Source organism: Colias philodice, chromosome 9 (genome assembly GCF_061535455.1).
Source record: "Colias philodice isolate Cphi_HAF_F1 chromosome 9, ilColPhil1 Martin Lab GWU primary, whole genome shotgun sequence".
Lineage (NCBI taxonomy): Eukaryota > Metazoa > Arthropoda > Insecta > Lepidoptera > Pieridae > Colias > Colias philodice.
In genome coordinates, this window is record NC_143094.1 from 173685 (window position 1) to 197484 (window position 23800).

Sequence of the window (23800 nt, forward strand, 5' to 3'; positions counted from 1 at the left end):
AAAACAACATTTGAATATAGGTTGATGAAATATGCAAATAATTTGAAATAATGTTTTCGTTAAATTACTTTGCGGTGTTGATTAAACTTTCTCTTCCATTTGGATTCTGTGGATAAATCCCAGTTTAATATAAGCGTTGTCATTGTCACAGAGGGTTTCACACCTCTTAGTTATCTGTGAATATGGTCTCATATATCATTGACGAAAATTTACAAATATCATTAACTAGATAGACCAAATAGATGAGATGGTGATAGAACGAGGGTGTAACCCTACACTTTATTACACTATCCTATAAACGATGTAAAGACCATGTAACGAATACATTGCGCGCCCAGCCCTAAATATAAAACGAATCTCTTAAGCTTCTCTAGCATTAACAGCAATGGATTAAAACAGTATCAAATCATGTTGAGAACAGATTTAGGGTTGCAAGTTCAGAGATAAGTTCCACTTCGTTTGTATGCAGATGCGTATTACTCGCACAATGAACTCCAACCCCTCAGCGAAATAATTTATTACAATACGTTTTTGCGTCTTTTACTGTTTGTTGCTAACAAATGTTTGTTATGGTCTGGATTCTGACAGAAGATTAATGAAATGTAAAAATCTGGAATCAGTGTTTTTTTTGCAAATTTGACAGAAATAGGTCGGGGTGGTAATATTAAAATATACGCCGTGACTTAATCTGTCCTTTTTTGAGCTTTGATCTGTGATTCATATATTTTATTGATTTTAGCTGTAATTAATGAAAGTATGGTATGTCATTATTTAAATATTTCCTTGAAGTAATAAGTATAAGTAAAGAGACTTTTCAAATCACTGCTCTTGCACATTGCTCCCTAGAAATCGACAATCTGAATACCATGAGATTTGGTTTTTGTATCAATTTAATTCTCAATATCCGTCCGAATTTAATTATTCCCCTGCAAGGGTACGGACCCTATCTAGGCAAGCTACAGGACATTTTGCGAATAAAAGCAGATTAGTTTAATCTCTAGGTGACACGTGGCAGAGCTCCGGCCGCTCCCTCGACCGCGCCCCCGTTTCGAGTTAGGGCGCTGATACGGGACAGACTTGTTTTTTATGGCTTTTAATTATTATGGTAAGATATGTTTATTGCTATTTTTTATTTGAAACAAAAGCTTGTGTGTTTGGTTGGTATAACTTAATGCGTTTTAGTTTTCGGGTCATATCACGGAATGTGCAAGTTCCAAATGGCATAATTACTAGAAATTAAAAATCATATCATACAGTAATGATCTATCGCTATTCGTTATTCAAACCTTGCCTGCATGTTGTTATTTTGCACTTACATTATTTTGCAGAACTACTTAGGTACGATTAAAAATATCGTCATGTTATAAACCGCCTAAGAAGTCCATTTTACACTGATAACGGCGTTATCACTTTACCCCATGCTGTTGGTCCAATGGGCGATGTAAATTAATAAAGTTTAGGGCCGAAGACCCGGAGCGACTCCGTATCGCGCGGAACTAATGCTATCAGCCGCGCTAATCTATCATCATCGCTTTTAATGCAGCCATTACCACGGTTCCGTTATAATCGGGACGAATTTTTCAATTAGTTGAAGAATAGAATAATGATAATGTGAAGAGCAGATGCTTTTTAAGAAAGTGGCGCAAAACTACTCAAAATAGTATTTTTTTTAAACATTACTTTTTATAGTTTTCATTCATTTTAGTTACAATAATATTTTTGTATAAAATAAAACTTAATGTTCGAATATTTTCTAGAAAGTAACAAACAATAGTGTATTGTGGCCACCTCCACAAACGAGCATTAAGTCAATGGTTCTCTCTGCGAAGAGAACAGCTCTAGCATTCAAAACTAATTATACTATTTCTATTTGCTGTAGGGCTGTCTACTATGAGAATTATAATTATTTGCATATAAATTTTTATATTTTTTTGTTATGATTTGATAGTCAAAATTTAAGCTTTAAGCCACTTTATACCTCTTTAACTTTATTTAGATAAAATGCTTTTCAAAGAGATGTACCTATGGAGAATAATTAATATTATATAGTTGTTCTATGTCTCCTATCAAATCTATATTGTCGTACTTCTCTCATAATTTAATTCATTCATATAGGTAATGTGTAGCTTAATTCCAACACTTTTATTGGCTGAAGATTGGCAGGTACTCCATCAATTAGGTGTGAAGCAAATTAAAAGCTTTTATAGCTTTTAATTTGCTTCTTTGCTTCATCTTATAATCAATCATTTTGGAAGCTTACACAATATTTACATATTACCGTGTCGACACTTATGGGATATTGACATTTGAATTGATTTAATCGCTTCCACTTTATATTTATTTAGGAGCTGTACTTTTCTCGTTATATAATTATTTTCATTGATCTTTTTTCCGTATTTTTACAAGGATATTGCACAAAATCGCTTTGAATTTATTTTATACACGATATTGGCAATTGATTCTCATAAGGAAACGTATACGGAGTTCTTATAAAACTGTAGCTAATTCTTATTACTCGAATGACGTAGAAGTACTTTTCTATTATTGCACAATCAAAATAATTTATCGATACTAAATAAATAACATGTTAATCTCAGTAAATAAATGTGGCAACCCTATCTGACTCCATGGACTGCACTAATCCTTTTCACGTGCGAACCGATTCATTGTTTACACGCAATATTACGAATATATAATATTTACTAGTATTACTTCATCAAATTCAATAATAAATTTCAATGGATTGAAAAGGTTACCTCTTTGAAATGTGCCTGCTTTATATCTCTTGATGAATGATCGAATAGGAGAGTTTCCATAACCTCGGAGTCAATTAGCGAATTAGGATTGTACATATTATGTAGTTTACAGTTTGTACCTGTTGTTCGTTCAGATAATATGATGCGTAGTTCGTCCATTATCCTGTTTTAAAAAAAATCTGTTAAGATATAAGCTATTTATTTGGTTATGTATATATGTATATGTCTAATCTATACTATACTTACTCGTAAGTTTCCACGAACGTCACAATTTATAAAGTTTATTTTGTAATATTTGGTCTCCGTTGTTTTTTATGTACCTATCTTCGACTACTAATGAATGCGTTGCCATTATTTTTGCGATAAACACAGTCTAAAAGATTGGTCGGAATACACAATACACATACATACTAAATGAATGCTTGTTGTTTTGTAATTACAAACAGACCTTTCAAGTTTATTTATCTGTAAACACAAAGTGGCGCGACAAAGTTCATATCGACTTATGAATTTTCTTCTCACATTAAGACGTGTCTGAATAAGTTCAGACGAACCAACCCAACTTTATTGTTTATGTTTATAGGCGCAAAATAACGTAGGATGCCTAATGAATAAAGCAGTATTGAATGGAAATCACGACATTAATTACACCGGATTACAATATTAACGAGATGCAATAGAATTGTATAAATGAATATAAGAATGGAGCAAACAGCTCGTTAGCTCACACAATGTGAAAGGAATTAAATTAAGTTTTCTTGGAAGACTTGTTTTGTTTCGGAGTAACAAGCCGCCCCTCGGCACGGTCTTTGCTCTGCCTTTTAAATTTTACTTGCGTCATTGCTCAAGGAAACTGTATTTTTGTTTCATTGGACATTTTGCAATTAATTAAATTTCGTAGGCTCGGGTGTAAACACGCTTGTTCTTTTTTACTTTCGGTTCATATTAAATGTTATATTTATTTTTATAATTTTGTTATTATTCGTGTTTGGTAGGGTATAATTTATCATATAACACGTAATATGATAAATTATAATGTACAATTATGGCGACTAATAATAAGCTTTACTCTAGCATAGAGCGTAAGCTCTACATTGGATTAATTATTATGACTCGAACTTAGACCAAAAGAATTTGAATTACTTAATAACCTATGCCAAACATTATATATTTTTCCTGCTGAATTTTTTAATATTTCGAAAACACAATAATTCATACAGGTGTACTTTATCTTCCATATTCATAAAATTTAATATAAATTTAACCTGATTTATAATATTCAACTCCAAATAGTTTTTTTGCATAACACATTATAGCAAATGAGAAGTGTTTATTTGGCTAGGCGAGTGCACATTAGGCTGGTTTCTCGTGAGATATCGTAATAGCGGCAGATCGCCTCCATTTGTGTGGTACGCCTCACATCTAATCGTGATACGATTTTGGTTTGTGTTCGTGCGGACTGTGATGCTATGAAGTTCAACTTCAACTAAACTTTGAATTATTTGCCCGTGTATCGGCATGTTGAACCCGATACTTTAAAAGTCTTGTACCTAATTTTAAAATTATGTTTAACAGTTATAAGGACTTTTATTTATGTAATCAAAATGTATCTCAGCGTTATTTTCGCTGGTGATGTTACCTGCAGCATTGATAGATGTAGCGAGACCCTAATGCGCTTGTAATTTATGGTATTTCGATGTTATTGGTTAAATTACATTATACATAAATCTAAATTTATTTATTTTATACTATCGTAAGCTATTAATTCACAAGTTTTAGTGCTAGACATCTGGCAAATAAACTTTCCGCCTGGCTATTAACGGTAGAGTGTTCCGATAAACGCAAACGATGTTTGATAAATCATAAATGGTTTTTAGATCCCGGGAAAATAATAGGTAGTTGATTAGTTATAATAGTTTACTAACATAATCACTACATAGTTAAGCAAAGTGCTTCCCGCTGTCTGTCTGTCCCTATGTGTGCTTAGATCCTCAACTATGCGACGGATTTTGATGTGGTTTGTTTGATATGCAGTGGTTCTTGAAAATTTTTTTAATATATTATTCATTAAGTTTTAAGACAAGGCGGGCGAAGCTGTAGGAGGAAAGCCAGTAGGTCATATTTTTCAGTATCAGCAAAAGCATGTCGATGACTTTTTATTATAGGGATCTTAATAATTAAGGAATCTAAATGTAGGTTCCTTAATTATAAGGCACTAGCTTTCCGCCCGCGGCTTCACCCGCGTTTTCAGAGAAAAACCGGTTCCCGTAGGATTTCCGGGATAAAACCTATCCTATGTCCTTTCTCGGGTATCAAAATATATCTATACCAAATTTCATGCAAATTGGTTCAGTAGTTCAGGCGTGATTGAGTAACAGACAGACAGACAGAGTTACTTTCGCATTTATAATATTAAAATATTATAAGGCATGTAGTACGGATAGTTCTTTTATAATCAATTAATTGTCATCATTAGCAGCAGTGCACACAAAATAGGCGCTTTTATTGTATTTTTAGAATGAATCTCTATTGAAAATACAGATGGTCCATATTAAAATCACGAACGATGCAGTTTTCATAGTTTAGGTTGGTCGAATAGTTCTCTATTCATTTCTATAAATAAACAAATATTTTTTTTTATAATTTTAGTAGATATCCTGATATAGATAGAACTGGAGTGTCAGGCCACGTGCCAGGTCCGCCGAGGCAGACAATACTATTCTAGACTACAAGCCCGCATAGGACAAAAATATGGGTCAAATGAACCACCAGGGAACATATCTAGAACGATAGCAGAGCAAAAAATAATAAGATTCATCACTATGCCGTCACTTGTAAGCTGTCCAACTGAGTGCAGATGAGAATTGAAAAGTACAGGTAGACTCGGTAAATTTTGGTCATATATTTTTGTACGGCATTCTTAACCATCGATAGATCCATTAAAAATAATAAGAAACCGCTCAGTGCCGTACAAAAATGGTGGTCCACCAAGTCGGAATTTTTATTTAATTTCCGAGAGTTACCGGGGGTAAATTTGGTCATTTGACCATGTACGGCATCTGTGTCATACTATTGCTATACTGCTTTTAATCCATTATTCCGCAACGCCGTACAAAAATCATGGGGACAAGGGGAAAAAATCGAGAGTTGTAATCCCCTCTCTTTCCCCACTCCAGGGGGTCATTTGACACAACACGAAATAAATTTATTTTTAAAGTATTTTATGCATAGATAATATTTTTTCATGTGCCGTACATTTTCGTTGGTTCAAAGGGGAAAAATCTGAAAAAGAAAAAAATCCATATAACGAAATGTTTGCTTTATATTTTTATAATAAAATATAAATATACATTAATATTAAGAAGCTCGAGGTGGTTAATTATCACCTTGGAAAGTCGGAGTCAGGTGGAATGGACTCCGTTAAATTGATGAACTAATAAAAAAGCTATGAACGAAAAGATGTGAATTATATGCAATCAGTCCATGAATACAGGTAAAATCACAAGCAAATGCTAGTAATATATACATATTCAAAATGTACAAGTAAAGCGCTTTCAAATGATACCAAACACTGCATATTTATCTTAACTTTATTTTTTTACTCTGTATGTTTTGTCCGCTAGAGGGCGCCACATTAGATTTTGTGAAACCCCATATAGCCTTTAGCTAGCTGGTCGCTGGTTACCCAGTGAACAATTCAGACGCGACGAATGATATGTCATTTGTCGAATTCTGATAAGTAGTTTAGAAGTTACGAGGAAATAGATGAACATACATACATGACCTGTAAACAACCATAACCCTCCTTTTGCTTTGCCGTAGTTGGGTAAAAATATGTTAATGCTGTACTGTATCAAATGGCCATAAAGCACCCTTAAAATTGTAGCTTTCGTCGCTTTCATCAGCCTAAAAGATGTGGTCTGCACAAAAATGTACGGCATCGTTTTTTCCTAATTTATCTATGTTAATACTATTTAAAACAACGGATAAAGTGTAGAAAACTATTATATTTCATTAATCTACGATGTTTAAACTTTAACAAAATTTCTGGTTTTGCATTTCTCTATAACTTTTTTTAGAACGGTTTCTTTTGAACGGCAATACTATACAACAATTGAATTTTACAATATCATGTTAAAAAAAAAGTTCCCGTACAGGGTCAAATGACCTTACAGCTCTTTATATCAAGAATTTGATGAAATTAAGATGATTATTGGTATACATTTAAAAGAACAATTATTTTTTGACGGCATTGCTTTTAATAGTACTTTTGAGTGCTAGATAATGTTTTGGAACCGAAGCCGTACTTAGTCAAATGACCCCCTGGAGTGGGGAAAGAGAGGGGATTGCAACTCTCGATTTTTTCCCCTTGTCCCCATGATTTTTGTACGGCGTTGCGGAATAATGGATTAAAAGCAGTATAGCAATAGTATGACACAGATGCCGTACATGGTCAAATGACCAAATTTACCCCCGGTAACTCTCGGAAATTAAATAAAAATTCCGACTTGGTGGACCACCATTTTTGTACGGCACTGAGCGGTTTCTTATTATTTTTAATGGATCTATCGATGGTTAAGAATGCCGTACAAAAATATATGACCAAAATTTACCGAGTCTACCTGTACTTTTCAATTCTCATCTGCACTCAGTTGGACAGCTTACAAGTGACGGCATAGTGATGAATCTTATTATTTTTTGCTCTGCTATCGTTCTAGATATGTCCCCTGGTGGTTCATTTGACCCATATTTTTGTCCTATGCGGGCTTGTAGTCTATTCATCTTAACTCAATAACAACTGCTTTCATTATCCGCTCGGAATAGCCTGACGCAATCGTTGGAATTTTAAATTATTCCAGAAATTTCTACGCAATAAATTGCGTCTCATAATGGAAGACAGATTCAGAGACAATTGGGCCCGATATATAAACATTTTTGGGACTGAATATATGAGGTTTAACTTAGAGCTTAATGACTCATAGCCTTAATTGCTTACATTAGAAGTTTCTGGAAACGTTTACTCAAATGCTTGTAGTATTTTCATTCGATGTTTGGTTTAGTTTGATATAATATACAGATTATAATCCAGTTCTTTTTAAATTATAGTAGGTACTTATTTGCTATCTGGTAATAACACAGGTAGGTATTTAACAAAGCAAAAAATAGTACATTGTTTGGAATGTACAGTCATTTTTTTTGTTACATTTTTAACCGTCTATATCTGTCCGATATCATCACCCTGAGTATAAGAAGAAATTAATAGAGAGGCATAAATAAATATTTAATCATGTCATAATCCTTTTTTAGTTTCGCAACGGACCAGCTGATAAATATTCATCAACCATTTTCTACAATAATCTGATATCCCAAATAAGGGACTGGGTAATTTTATCTCACCTAGTTTTATACATTATGGTCCCTAAGGGAATTGGTTGACAACTTACAGCTATAAAGATGAAATTTTATACAATTTTTAATTATTTAGTCAGGGTTTTCGTATGGCTGATAAAAGTTAAGTTATAATAGTTTATAGGCTCTATCTATTAGGCCAACAATAAAAAAATATATCTTTTCTCTGAAATTAAAATTGCCTGAGTTTTTTTTGTAATATGTGCTATCCCCTAAAAAATAGAATTATTTTCATGTTATAAGGCAGTTGTAAACATTTATATTACTAATATTATAACTTAAATATACCCATTATTGCATTACATGAAGGATTCTACTTATTCTTAAACTTGAAATATCTTTGAAACAGCAGGATTGCTTGCACATTGATCATTATCTCTTAATTTATTCCGATCATAATATTTAAATGTTAAAGTAACTGAAATACCTTGGTATTTACTTAACCACACGCGTGAGTGGCGGTATATAATGTTATCAAGCTACGAAGTTGATACGACGATAACTATCAGAACAGCTGTATTGTGCACTTGTTAACAAATAACTCTCATTATTACCACAGATAGTATAATACTTTACTAGTACCAATGTACATTAAAAATGACTAAAATACATTTTTGTCTTGAAAATTAGTATGCAGGTATTGAATTTAAATGACTATAGAAGATAAATCTAATATGAAATACATGCTTATTCAAAGAGCAATTTTAAAACTAATTTCTTTGTCTTACAAATTCGAGACGGTATAGGTATTAGGTATGTAGAACGAGTAGGCTATAATTGATAGTCCGTTGTTAGCACAATGCTTTTGTTTTGAGTTTAAACTTATGACGTCACACGGTCGTTGCAAGGCCGGACCATGACTCGAGATTGGCTGCTAATTAAGGACAGGAGTACAGGACACACGTAGACAAGGTCGAATTTTGCCTGTAATGATCCTCGATTATTGAACAAAATAGGGATTTTAAGTATTCGCTTATATCAGAAAGCTTTTGAAGGAATATGATAGTAACTTGTAAAGCGCAATACACATTGAGCCCGCCGGGCCGCCGACAAAGCCCGGCGACACAACCCGGCGGCCTGTATGAAAAGAATCATGTAGGCAACATGCGCCCGCGCAATATAGCAATATATAGCAAATGGTATCTATTTCGAAAATAAAACATTGTATATTAATTAACCAGATCATTGCAAAAAATAGATAGCCAGTTCTAGACAAAAATTGTTACTTCTATCTTAATAATTTATATCATCAATTGGCTGGTGCGATTAAAACTTGACAGGGTTCACGGTGGATGTAATTGCGCTCAGCGGTGCAGGGTTAGACTCGTTTGCAGTGCACGCGTTAGCGGTGCAGGGTTAGACTCGTTAATATCGTGTGTTTGTTTGATTTTGTTTCTGTTTATCGAGCTAATGTGTTTGTACAACATTTTATTACTTGTACAAAATATACTTCTGTTTTAAATATAACTGGAAAGGGAATCAGCTTTTTGGTAATCTTGTAGATGAATTTTTAACGTGATGTTTCATTGAAACTTAGGCTTTAATAAATACAGGAATAGTAGAAGAGATTATTAATTTTCATTTTTTCAAGATCCGTCCTCTTAGGCCAGGGAAATCTTATATATAAAATTCTCGTGTCACAATGTTAGTCTGCATACTCCTCCGAAACGGGTGGACCGATTCTCATGAAATTTTCTGTGCATATCGGGTAAGTCTGAGAATCGGCCAACATCTATTTTTCATATGTACCACGGGCGAGGCCGGGGCGGACCGCTAGTAAAATATAAATATGAACTTGAATACAGAAAACGTGGTAGAACAAAAAGCTTCATGTCATCTTCATAAATTCCAAAGGGTGTAATAAGTTTTTAGTACGGGGTGACATTGACTGGCGTGCATGAGCTGCATTCAAATGTAATGGTGGGTACACACGTACATACTTGCTAGTCGAGCAAGTCTCTTCGAACAAAGCCATAGCACAGACATGCTTGAACTCGCGTCTACACGTAAAAGCTTGCGCGAAGATCATGTTCAGTGTGCGTTGAAACTCTTCCGAGCAATGGACGATACGTTGTTGTGTTTGGTGGGAAATTTTTTTTTTTTTCTCTCTCCTCCAAGATGCCCTTAGAGAGTTAATTTTTTTATCACTCCATTTCTGTCAATGTTTGGTTCCACCGTTTTGCATAATAAAATTAAACGATCATACGCAGCGTTTCTATTACCCTTGTCGCTGTACTCTTTTAACGTTGTTTTCCATAAAGACTCTTCTTCTCGATACATGTTTATAAATTGTTCCACAAAATCACGAGTAAACGCTCGAAAGTCCGACATTTCAGCTGCGCACGCACAAACTTTTCGATTAATCACTCGCTCACGACTGACATGCTCGAAGTCGCAGCTACACGTACAAACAAGATTGCTTCGAACATCGAGCAAAAATTATGGAGGTTTGAATCTTGCTCGAATCGAAGTTGTTGGATTGAAATGGTTGGCTTCGAGCTTTTGTCTTGAGACTTGCATGGTACACACGTTCGTACTTGCTCGAGATCGAACAAGTTTATCGAGCATGTGCGTACGTGTGTACCCACTATATGAGTTAGCTGACGTGACGACGTGACGGCGTGACGGCGGCGAGGGTTAACTGTCACGGTCGTGTGACGGCCTTGCGTGACACTATGGGGGAATTATAATGCCCAAGGTTTTTGATAAGAGAAACATGCAGGATGTGTTAACGAGGCTAAACTTGTCGAAAATGTGTGTTCGATAGTGGAAACTAGAAAGTTTATTCTTTGGACAGAATCTAAATATGTATCTGTTGGATTAAGTTTTATCTATACTAATATGTATTATAAAGAGGAAAGATTTGTAATTATGTAACTATGTATGTGTTTTCACGCATAAACTACTGCACCGATTTTGATGAAATTTGGCACAGACAATCATTAGACCCTGAGAAAGAACGTAGGCTACCTTTTATTGCGAAATATGTACCACGGGCGAAGCCGGGCCGCTAGTTAAAAATATGTATACACAAATTATTTTTCTTTTATTTATACATTTATACATTGGTCTTATTATTGAAGAAGAAATATAAATATCTTCAAGACTAAATAACTTTATTGCATTTAAAGTAACAGTAATGTTACTTAATAAGTATACATTAATTGCAACATTAGCTCTTAACAACAATGTAGGTAATTAAACTAAGATCCACATGACATACTCTGTAAGCTTCTAATCAGAATCACACAGCTTCACGGTTAATAGATAATTTATGTCTAATAATAACTGTCGGCTATTTATATCAGATTATTAGAATAATCTCGGTAAACAATGTAATGGCGCCGTTTGATCGTAATTCACATCACTCGATTGCTCTCAGCTAATTGCCGCAGTTATATATGGAATAGTTATTTTTATACGGAACATCCATTTGATAATTGTCTTGCGGTTAAACTATTGTTTATAGTTTGACATTTTTGTTGTTCTAGGGCCTTTTTGGGATGAGTAATTTACATTTCTCTTTAAATACTTTTTTATTTAGTTTAATGAAAAACAAGAAAGTCAGAAGTTGGCTATCTCCATTGTTACAACGCTCGCTCCGAGGTCGTTGACCAATCCAATCCATTAAATTTCTTTAATTTTCTCGTATAATTGTTGATTTTTCTTTTCAATGGTTACGACTTACGAGTATAACATTTTTGCCTGTGTATTACACATACAGTGTGTATGTGTGCGTGAACTTGACCCAGTGTGTGTGGCCCGCACAATGCGTTCCTTGTTGGGCTCGTCAGTTGTAAAATGATATTAATGATTCGTTTATTTTGAGAACACATGTAAACAAACGATGCAAACTGATTAAAGATATTGTAAGTTTTGTTTCGCTGAATTACTGATCATGGTAGAGTTAATTTTGGAAATTATAATTTGGGTCAGATTTCTACTACTAAATATCATTAAAAAGTGATTCGCATTCCATGAATTAATTTTTCACATGTGTAAAAAATATAAAATAATTATATTCCAATGTTCTTCAAATGAAATCACAAGTATTCTCAAAATTGCATTGGCTATATTCTCTTCTGTTTTATTTAACTGCTACATAAGTCATTATGAAGCGATTTAAATAATACATTTTCATTGAGGAAATAATTACCATTTTGCATTCATTACCGCATCACAAGCCACGATACATTATGGCAAGTTATACAGTTTATGATCACTGTTGTCACAATGCCAATATTGCTCATTGTTTTCGTATAAAACAACATTATATTTACTGCATTTCAATGTCCTTTGTTGATGGCATTCATGTTAAAGGTTCGTATTAAAGTTAAATGCGATTTAATGATGTCCGTTTCGTTTATATTACATGCTTTTGTTTGCAGAGTCACTGACCATCAGATCATGTGTTTATTTTATGGTCCCGGTTTTAAAGTAGTAATTGAAACGGATAAATCACTATCTGTATCTCAGAATGGCTGAGTTAATGCATATATTAATGTTACCCAGTATGGCTCTAGATTAAGGTAGGTATATTAAAATTAGTATTGGAATTTGTAAGTTTTATCAGAGAAATTGTGAAGAAGATGTAGAAACTAGGTACCCCAAAAAATGTTATTAGTTCTACATCAATGCTTCTTAATTATTTTTTTGGCTATAGTTTCAGCCTTTGATAGAGATTTTTAACTAGATTTTTTTCTTAAATTTTATTTATTCGACTTTTCCTTCGTAAAATTGTAGGAATTACTAATCAAAATGTTTATAAGTTTTTCGAATTATTACCTCGTTTCTAGTACAAATAGTTTTCCTTTACATTTTGTTTCAGCTGTTTACCATAAATTCAAAAGTGACACAGCAAATACCCATGGTTTTTGTGCCGAATGGCAGAAGCAGTGTGTCAGTGGGCCACCGGGTGACGACGGCATTGTCGCTGCTCGGTCAAGCGCGAACTGTGGTCTCAAGGTGGAGGCGAACGAGGGTTTTAAAATTCTAAGACCATTAAAATTCTTGAAATTGTAGGGAAGAATAATTATTAAAGAAATAAAAACAAGAAAATTCGAGAGCTTTAAGCTTGAGTTAGACGCAGCAAGTATATGAAAAAAAAACGTAAATATCTACTTCTCTTACCAATTCACAGGTTCCACCAGAAGGAAGATGCTCAGTTGTAGAAACACAGAATAACAAACAATTTATTCAACGTATAATAATTTATAAAATGATTTGATTTGTCAACGAGCATTTTGTGTGACTTTAAACAGTTTAAAGTTTATATCTCTTAGCGATTGCCCGATTAAATTTTTATTATGTTTCGCTTTCTGCTTGTGACTTGAAAATAAAGACGTACGCAAGTAGCGGCACGTACAATATTGCACCAATTATTATTATTGTTATCGAGACGCGATCCTAACTGCACACAGCACAGCTGATGCCGTCATCAACATTGTTTCTTTATTCATTTTCCGGAAATAAACAAAATTACTTTTAGATATTTTTAGAAAGCCATTTGTTTTATGATAGAGTTTATTACCATACATATTAAATTTAAATATAATGCTCACTCTATCTTTAAATAAACAGCAAATATTGTGATGTGTGACGGTATGCAAGAGAAAGTTGGTATGTTGAATAACTCTTTATTTCAAAATTATTTTAAACGTTATCAACGTTATTAAATAGAGCATTTATTTTAATAAATAGAGGTTTATATTACCCTGACATTTTATCAATGATTTATTAAAATTATAATATGCACGTAAGAATTAAAACGAAACAATTGCCATCAACATGGGCTATTAATATAATTAATGAGCCCAGAGAAATCTACAATTACCTTAATACTCATACAAATATGGCATTTTTCAATCTTAATGTTTAACAGATTCCAGGTTATGACACAGAGTCGCTTGAGGCAAGGCTCCACGTTGTCAAGGCGGACGACTACATAAGGCCAGCTGGGACGCAGTCTCGCAGAGATGGACAAAAGAAATGTATTATTCATTTAATGTTTAACTTTGATTAAAAAGCTTGCCTATTTTAATATTTTTATTCCAATATTATGAATAATGTCGATGTTCTATTTGTTTTCGCAGTGATTTACTCTGAAATAGATGCGTTTAAAATACAAGCAAGTATGTAGAGCATGAAAGTCTCTCTTTTTATTTATTGTAAACGAAACATAACTTAAAGTTGAAATGCGCAAGATTACACACAAACATAATACAATAAAACAAGTGATAGCGAACTTAAAATTCTGCACTGCACTTGCATGCAGAGAATAGTAAATATGGAAAGTGAGACTAATCTAATAATCATATAAACAATTTATTTAATTATTTAGTATCGTAATTGCGATCTCGCTTCCTGCCTTCAATAATTTCTATTTCTACAGAGCAAGATCTTTCAACATCTTACTGTATCGAAGCTGAGTTGAAGTGAATGTAGATATTTATGGGCTCGTTATTCAAGCGCAGCTTTAATCTAATTAAAAGGAAATGCCTGCGAATGGAGAAAACATACAAATAAATTGAAAGTGGAGAGACTGTGTGTCAAACCTGATGATTTGTACAGTAGTACGGTTGTCTGTAAATATTAAAGAAAGCAGTTACACAAATAATAGCACAATACATAGGAACGGCTGAACAGATTTTAATGAAATTTGCTTACTTGAAAAAGGATAAAAAAAGTTCAAATATTTAAAAACTTACAAAAAAGAGAGCCTGGTTGGGATACTTTATTTAATCCCAGAAAAATAAGGTTATAATGCAACGGATGTAATAAAGCGAAATGATAAAAATTCAGTATAAACCCCATCACGCTGGGTGGGATCCGCCTAATCCCAGATTACGTCTCGTAAACAGCCACACACGGTGATAACTCGTTAAATATTAACTCATTAAGGTTTGAGGTTATGCAACAAAGGAGATGAAATTAAAACGTAATTGCTCTGTACACCACATCCAAGCTTATGCTGTCGTAAAAGGTAATTGAAAATATGGTTTAAAATTTACTGGTATGATGAACAAAATGGTTTGTGTAGACTATAACCAACTAGCTTTCAGCACCAGGCTTCGCCCGCTTTGTTTAAAACCTAATAATAACATACTAAAAACTTCCTAGAGAAACACTTATGGAAACACTCTATCTCTATCTATTAAAAAAACCGCATCAAAATCGGACGGACATTGACAGGGACTTTGTTTTATGCAATGTAGTGAAATCAACCCATTGCAAATAGACTAAAATTTGGAAAGAAATGTCGTTCATGAGGAAAAAGCTGAGATAGAGACATTCAAGAATTCTTATTGTTGTTAAACGGCATGAAAGTATTTCGATAAGACTTTACTTACGATTAATGGCCGTGTAATAAATTGATATTATCGGCGGACGTCGCAGAAGATGACAGACCGCGGTCGGCTTCATTGATTTCACAATAAATAAATAAAAGGAAGATATCAATTAAATACAACATCGTTTTATTTATGGCTTTATGTATTTCTTATCCTTATAATAATAAGAATATTAAAACTAAAATTCAAAGATTTATTTATTCAATTAGTCTTAATTTAGAGGCGCTTTTGAATCGCCAATAATTATTTACCACCAGTTCTGAAAGTGCCATTCTTAACTTAGTAGTAAAAGTTAATACAATTTAACGCAATAGGCAGACAATCAGGCCTGGGTCCAGTCGTGATAAGCCCATAAGCCGAGGTTAATCCGTCAACAATCCTGCTCCCCCCTCCCCCTCCCCCTCCCACTTCCTCCTGTCTGCTGATGTTACTGCACTCGATGGTAGACTCAGGTATACATTCCAATACCACAATAATCAATGTCGGTATGATTTAGGAAATGGAAAATTGTAGCTATTAAATACTCCCATTTTGGGAAAAATATTTCACTTATTTTTATTTCAAATCAATATAGTTTAAAAATAGACTAAGATAGTCTCTTGACTTTTGAAGTATTTTTAATTAGCTAATCAGAAATTAAATACTTTAGCTGTTCATAGTTTATTAGCAAGATCATTGTATTAGTCGTAAACTAAAATAATTTGGAAAATCCAAAAGTGCACGCCTCATAATTTTTTTTTAATAAATATTTATTAATTATTATTTTTGTTTATTTAATAACAATTAAACCACATCGAATCAGACCCTGAAAAATGAAAGGGTTCTATTCCTGAGCATACTCAAGCGTAAGAGAAAAAAAAAGACTCAATTAGTAAAGTATTTCGGTCGCTATCGTGTTAACAAGAAAAAGGATCCGCACATACAGACACACGGACGTCCAAGACAGAACTTTTTTAAACTGTTTTTTAACTAGTTTAAATAACAAAAATGACATCAAAAATATCATGAACGTTAAAAATAGTGTTTTTTCTTAATATGTGTGTGTATGTATTATCTTACAAGTGCAATGTATGATACATAAAGACATTTTAAGTTTGTAAAATCAGATGTTTTGCGCGAAGTGACAGTAGTACCCACCTCAACGCTTCGCTTATGAGGCGTGCAATTGTATTTATATCGGCTTCTTCTGTTGTCAATACATACTATGTGTAATATGTTAAAATGTTTAAGACCTGTACAAATTGTTTGCCAGCTCAATATGTAAGCTGTACAGGCTATAACTTAAAGCAACTTAACGTCACCTCTATGTTACAAAGCCGGCGAGTACACAATACTTTCATAACTTAGGGCCGTAAAGTTCAGGTGTTATGTTGACATGATTAGGGCTTAGCTACTTATTTATTGCTTATTTACTTGAGCTCGTGAGATGATGTAGTATAAAATTATATTATGATTATATTAGGCTCTATAAGAGGGTATATTTTACAATTTTATTACGGAACTAGCGGCCCGCCCCGGCTTCGCCCGTGGTTCACATTTCGCAATAAAAGGTAGCCTATGTTCTTTCTCAGGGTCTAAAGATTGTCTGTGCCAAATTTCATCAAAATCGGTCCAGTAGTTTATGCGTGAAAACCATACATACATACAAAGACAAACCTTTCCTCTTTATAACATTAGTATAGATAAAAATAAAGGATCAAAAGGACTTTTCGCTGTTTTGACAATGAGGAAGAGAAGTATTCTTAGATAAAGTAAATTAAATTACTCAAATAAGAATTATTTCACCTTCAGAATAAAGAAGAAGTATAATATTATAACGAAAGTAATTATGTAATCCTCGTAATTATAAAGTATAAACAAAAGGGCAATAATAAATAAATAATCTTATTTCCGATGTTTCGAATACTACGAGGTAGATTACGGTTATTCAAAGTATAAGCATGCGTATTACTAGCACAAAAATGTCTTTGTGTTTAATGTTTTACAATGTATAAGATAGTACCGGAAACATTCCATGCGAAACTAAACCACTTAGTTGCTGACGACAAAGGGAGAGACAAAGAAAAAGGAACGAATGACACTTGAATTATTTATGCGTTGGGAGTTATCCCGAATAAGTGATGGGTCAAGGAGAGGCCTCCAGAGTCCAGAGGGATTCCAATCAAAGCAGCGCGACAATTATCTTGTATCAATACCTACTCCGTCTCAATTACAGCTTTGCCAAACAAATTGAAGGCACTGATCCGAAAAATAAATGCTTAACGGGTAACGGTGTTTGGTTATTATTATTTTAAGTGTTACTGAATTCACAACGCCGCGTCTCGTCTAGATTTTATCATTTACAGTATATTTACAGTTTATCGGTGTATTCATAGGTCTCTAGCTTTCCTTCATGTTTGTAAATGGTTTTAGTCTCATAGTTTTGTATAACATTTGTTATTACAATACAAATTTAATGGTAAGTAAGAAGCTTCACATTCTTGCATCAATGTCCCGTTTCTAATCAAAAGCAATTCGTTTTGTCTATGGTTGGTTAAATCTTTACGTATATAATGGATGTAATTTTTGTAAGAAAACTAATACTAATCATTCTACAGTATTGTATTAATAACTCTTAATTTGATTCCATTTTTTTATTAATTAATTTTATTACTATTTTCTTACATTATTTCAAGTCTTAGTAACAAATAATTCCTTTTGTCACAATGTATGTTTTAGAAACCAAAGTAGTTCGCAAGGTGAGTGAAGCCAGTGTCGCAAACTATGCAACCGACTCCGTATCATGTCGCGAGTTGCTCAAGTTATATCAACTTTGGAATGCTGCTCATAGTTACCTAGATCATGATTAAAATTTATGCCAAAATATCTAGAGGATAAATTGAATATTGGTATTCCGTTGCGTAAAGCGGAATGCCTATAGATATAATAAAATTATTCACTTCTTTTGTTGATGAATATTACGATATGAGTAATTTTATAAGTTGTTTTACTGACAGAAATGTAACTTTAAATAAATACACCAACGAGTGAAGTGCTTATTTGAAATAGAAATTTCGGATTACAAAAATGACTTTGCGCTCATTTTTCGACTTTTCTTTTTCTGAAATAGGTAATGCAAAGAGGCCATTACGGCAATAAGGTTCACAAAGTATTATGCTTATTACTATTTATACTATACTATTTATTGTGTTATGTCTGTTCTTGGTGAAATTTCAATTTCAATAATGAAAATATAATTTTTTGGAAAGTTTTTTGAGAATGACAACTTCATTTATTTAAAAGGCGCAATTTTGCATGCATAGGATATTCAAAGCATTTTATTAATAACATTTTGTGCAAATTAAAGCGTGATCAAGAACAGTTTGGAGAATAAATAATAGATCCATTTCTAAATGAACATTATTCTTGTATAGTTCAGTCGACAACTGAAGGATAACTGGATAAGAGAACTCGATATTGAATATATTATAATGCAAGGCATTATCTTCTTATATATAAAAATGAATCGCAAAATGTGTTGGTAAGCGCATAACTCGAGAACAGGTGGACCGATTTCGATAATTCTTTTTTTATTATATTCCTTGAAGTACGAGGATGGTTTTTATGTAGAGAAAACGTAAATATGTACAACGGGCGAAGCCGGGGCGGACTGCTAGTAATATAATAGAAATCAAATTATTGCTGAAAGTTTACGACGTGTCCTTGTGAGCCTTACCCTGTGATGCGTAATATTCATTATAATATTAAGCTAGTAAATAATTTATTTATTTATGCTTTATTGCTCAAGATCAATTACAATTTGAGACTTAACCTAGGATACATTGTAACAAAAGGCGGCCTTATCGCTAGATAGCGATTTTTTCCAGACAACCGGTTGTACAGAGAGAAATTGAGTAAAGGATAGGAGTAGGGCAGAGCACGAATATATACGTAATTACAAAAATAAAATAAATAGGATCATGTTGGATTAACTTCGTTAATTATTTTCCTATTCTATTATTTGGTATAAAAATGATTTTTAACTTTATTTCCCATAGTATTGTTTTAAAATAAATCATTCATGTGTTTTAATTGATCTTATTTTAATTGTCAGTCTGTCCACGTAACTGGCAGGAAGTGGCGGTCTCTCAGAAGATTAGCACGTATCATTAATTACCATTCATTTATGGTAATATAAAGCACATCTGCTCCTCTGGACGTCATTTGGTTGCAAGTATCAAAATATTATTAAAGGTTTAAATAATTGCAAAAATATCTGAGGATAGACTAAATTGAAAGGTACATATTTTTAAGTGCCGCTTTCCAGTTTATTAATCTAAGAAATGTAAGGTGATATGTTACCAGGAGGCAAAATTTCGCTGAATTGATCTTATTCTATTCATGTCAGGCTTCAGCTTGTAATTTATTTCGTCGCAGTAGTTAACATGTAAAATCAAATAAACCTATATGACGGAAGAAGGGGCCCAAAGGCTATTTTTAAAAAGAGTGACGTTAGCAATTCTGACGTCACCATCATCAGAGCAGACGCTCATACTCGAAGTAAAACGTCTGTAGGTATTTTACTGCCCTTTTAATCCACGTCGTAATTATAGAGAGAGCTCCGAACGCTCTGACGGCCGGCGCGTGAATGTGCTCTGTGCCGTCGGGCCGCAGGCGATCGCATTTAAAGCAAACCATGACTCACAAGAATTAGTTTGAGTGTTGCCACTCGAATTTTTACAATGAATTTTTATCATTTTTAACAAAGATTAATTATTTCGTTAATTTAATTATTTCATTAGTGGTTGATTAATGAATCAACCACTTATTTAAAAAGATCAAAGTAAACTTTAGCTAGTTATAATTATTTAGTAGTTTGAGGGTAGTCGTTTATCGTCGTTGCGCTGACATATATAAAATTGCATACGCTTAAAATTTAAACAGTTTAATAAGTTTGTTTGTACACACCAAGAACAAAAGAAAGCTAAAATATTTTTTAAATAATTAAGAATACATGTTATTCCTTTCACCAAAAAATCTCTGTTTTCTCTACAAACAGAATTACTCATGTTTTTTGAGCCAACAAATATGGATAGCTTTTATCTTCCAATTTACAGGACTTAAATATTCAACGTGGAGTAATAAAGCGTAACTTGAATATTGTTTTTGTCTGTTTGTGTGGAGTGCTCGCTTGAGCGCTTCCTGTGGCGCTGGCCGTCTCGCTGCATGCATCATGCTTCATGCTTGTCATGCTTCGGTGCGCAGATATGCATGCCTTGTGCGATATTAACACTGAGCACAGAGAACTATCCATACTAAAATTATTAAGCTGAAGAGTTTGTTTGTTTGCTTGAACGTGCTAATCTCAGAAAGGTCGAATTTGAAAAAAAAAATGTTTCAGTATTGCATACAGCATAGCCCATTTATTGAGGAACGAAGCGTGTCCCTTCGTCCAGCATACTCACCATGGAATCCTGATATTTCATGAATGTCAAAAAACTGTTCTGAAATAGTGCTAAATAGTGCCCAAAGGAAAAAAATAGTGCTCTTGTACTTGCGAAGTTATAGCCATAGTTCGATGAGTATGCTGGACGAAGGTTTCGCCCAGCATACTCACCTCCGTCCGGAGAATCTGTATACGATTCAAACATAATTCATACTTCAAAAAATAGTTCCCAAATAGTGCCAAACGGTGCCCAAAAAGAAAAAACAGTGCTCGAATAACTTCGGAGTTACAGGCTTCGTTCAGTGAGTATGCTGGGCGTAGGTTCTACGCCCAGCATACTCACCTCAGTGCGCGAATATCGAACGAGCTATAGGTACAATTTACGTCTCAAAAAATTGTGCTTGAAATAGTGCCCAATATCAGTCCAATTTTTGCTTGACTTTTGACCTAGAAAACCATTAAATTTGATTGTAAACTTCTACATACATTACATTGAGTACAGTCGAATACAATATTATTAACTTTCTTTCTAACAATTTTTGTCTTGTGTAAATTATTAATTGTCTATGTAAGGGAGTATTTACTTTAGAATCGCAATATTATTAATTACACATTATTTTAATAATACTTTATAATAATATTTTATTTTTTTTTTATTTATTTATTTCTTTAATTCAGGCAACAAATGTAGTTACAGTTAAAGGTCTTAATATAACTTAAAAACTACGGCCCATATGAACTTAAAACTACTTAAATACTAAATTAATACACGCTATGTCTTCGGCGTGTGACGCGATTCCGGGGGGCCGGGTATCCGTCCGCGGAAGCGGCGAAACACAACTCCCTGCGGCCAAAACCCTTCGTCCATGTAGACGCTCAGCTTGGCGGTCGGTACTCTCACCACGAAGGAGTTGAAGCTCACTTTATGGCGAGACTCCAGCCGTTCCACTCGCAGACTCAAACCTGTCTTCGCATGCAAGTACTCGACAACATCTTCAGTCTTATAAATTTATAAAGAATAGAAAAAATTCGATCACGAGGCGGGACTCGAACCCGCATCCTTCGCGCCATTCCGGGGCGGATGCCTCACCAACTCAGCCACTCGTGACCCGCCCGAGTGATCGAATTTATTCTATTCTTTCAGTTTTATGTGTCTGAAGGGACACACCGCGCGCCATCTATTGAGATGATTAACAACCATTTCAACCAATATGAAGCACTTTTCAGTGAATACAATATTGTAACGGGTTCGAGTCCCGCCTCGTGATCGAATTTTTTCTATTCTTTATAAATTTATATTTATAAAGCATTTGAATGCCATAAAACCAAAAATATAAATTCAACAAAAAAGGTCGTGTTCCATCGTTACAATATTGTATTCACTGAAAAGTGCTTCATATTGGTTGAAATGGTTGTTAATCATCTCAATAGATGGCGCGCGGTGTGTCCCTTCAGACACATAAAACTGAAAGAATAGAATAAATTCGATCACTCGGGCGGGTCACGAGTGGCTGAGTTGGTGAGGCATCCGCCCCGGAATGGCGCGAAGGATGCGGGTTCGAGTCCCGCCTCGTGATCGAATTTTTTCTATTCTTTATAAATTTATATTTATAAAGCATTTGAATGCCATAAAACCAAAAATATAAAATCTTCAGTCTTGGTGCACACGAGACACGTAGAGCGGCGTCGTCGGCACCTCTGCGCGCATCCGCAAGTTTGGATCCCTCGTTGCGGTGCCACACTTGTTCTGACGAGTCAGCTTCCTTTTCCTCTGGACTTTTGTGAAGCCATCCTCGTCGACGCCCTTCGTTTTTGAAGGTAAACTTTTCCGCACGGGTGCGTTTACTCCTTTTGTTGGTTTGGGGGTCGCAGTCATTTTTGCGGCTGCGGCGGCGTAGTCACGTTGAGGAGCAGCTGGCAACGTGACATGCGATGTCTTCTCCGGGGGAGAGGTAACGGGAGCGGGGCGCGGGGCATCACTCGGGTCATCGGCGGTCGGCGACACGTCAACATCAGCAGTTAAAATGCCGACGCATGCATTTTGCGCTCCGCGCCGTGCATTCACATATGACGGCACGGGTGACCTACATATTGCATGCGCATCGCGATATGTTGCTAACTCGACTCGTAAATCGGAGATGGTCTTCTCTGAAGCCTCCAACTTGGTGTGTACCTCGGCCAGACTCGCCTTAAGGAATGTGATGTCCTTAAGGAGCCTCGTAACATCGACGTGGTCGAATCCCACCGGTGGAAGTTTATGCAACTCCTTTGCGACGAAATCGGGCACATCATCGGGATCAGTCACCTTCAATAGGCTGATGATATCCTGTATGCATTTTTCACCCCCGTTCCTGCGGCGTGACGGCATCGTGGCAATCTTGTCCAGCGTTTGGTAGAGTAGCACCTTGCCACTGCTAATTTCCTCCTCGTTAAAGTTAGTTTTGCAGATTTGCATGATGCTAACCTCGTCCATTGTATCGATGGCATTTTGGATGAACGCCAACAGCTCATTTACAATGAGTGTTTTACAACTCATTATAAAAGTTCATGCAGCGGCAAAGCCGCGCGTGGCGCGAATTGTTATTCCTTACTGTGCTAGCCCTAATCACGTCCGATTCCGAACGCGTATAGCACACGAACCGATAATATGATTAAGCCTTCGCGCGTCGCATGGGACCCCGGTAGCTAGGAACAATGATTTTATATATTTTGTCTAGATCACGGCGCTTGAAGGATTAAGATATCAAATGAAGTAAACTCTACAATTAGAAAGTTTAATATTTTTGTCCAAAAACATGTGTCGACGACTGTACCCCATTTTACGTTAGTATGTAGAAGTTTACATTAAAATTTAATGGTTT

At 34.6% G+C, this 23800-nt stretch overlaps 1 protein-coding gene across 1 annotated transcript; it reads right to left on the reverse strand.

Moving 5' to 3' along the window:
* Positions 1-22590: 22590 nt before the first annotated feature.
* Positions 22591-23522, reverse strand: LOC149485524 (uncharacterized). The gene has a single exon (XM_089698536.1). It carries the CDS (start codon positions 23473-23475, stop codon positions 22591-22593), a length of 885 nt encoding a protein of 294 aa, XP_089554662.1. The 5' UTR covers positions 23476-23522.
* Between the last annotated feature and the right edge of the window lie 278 nt (positions 23523-23800).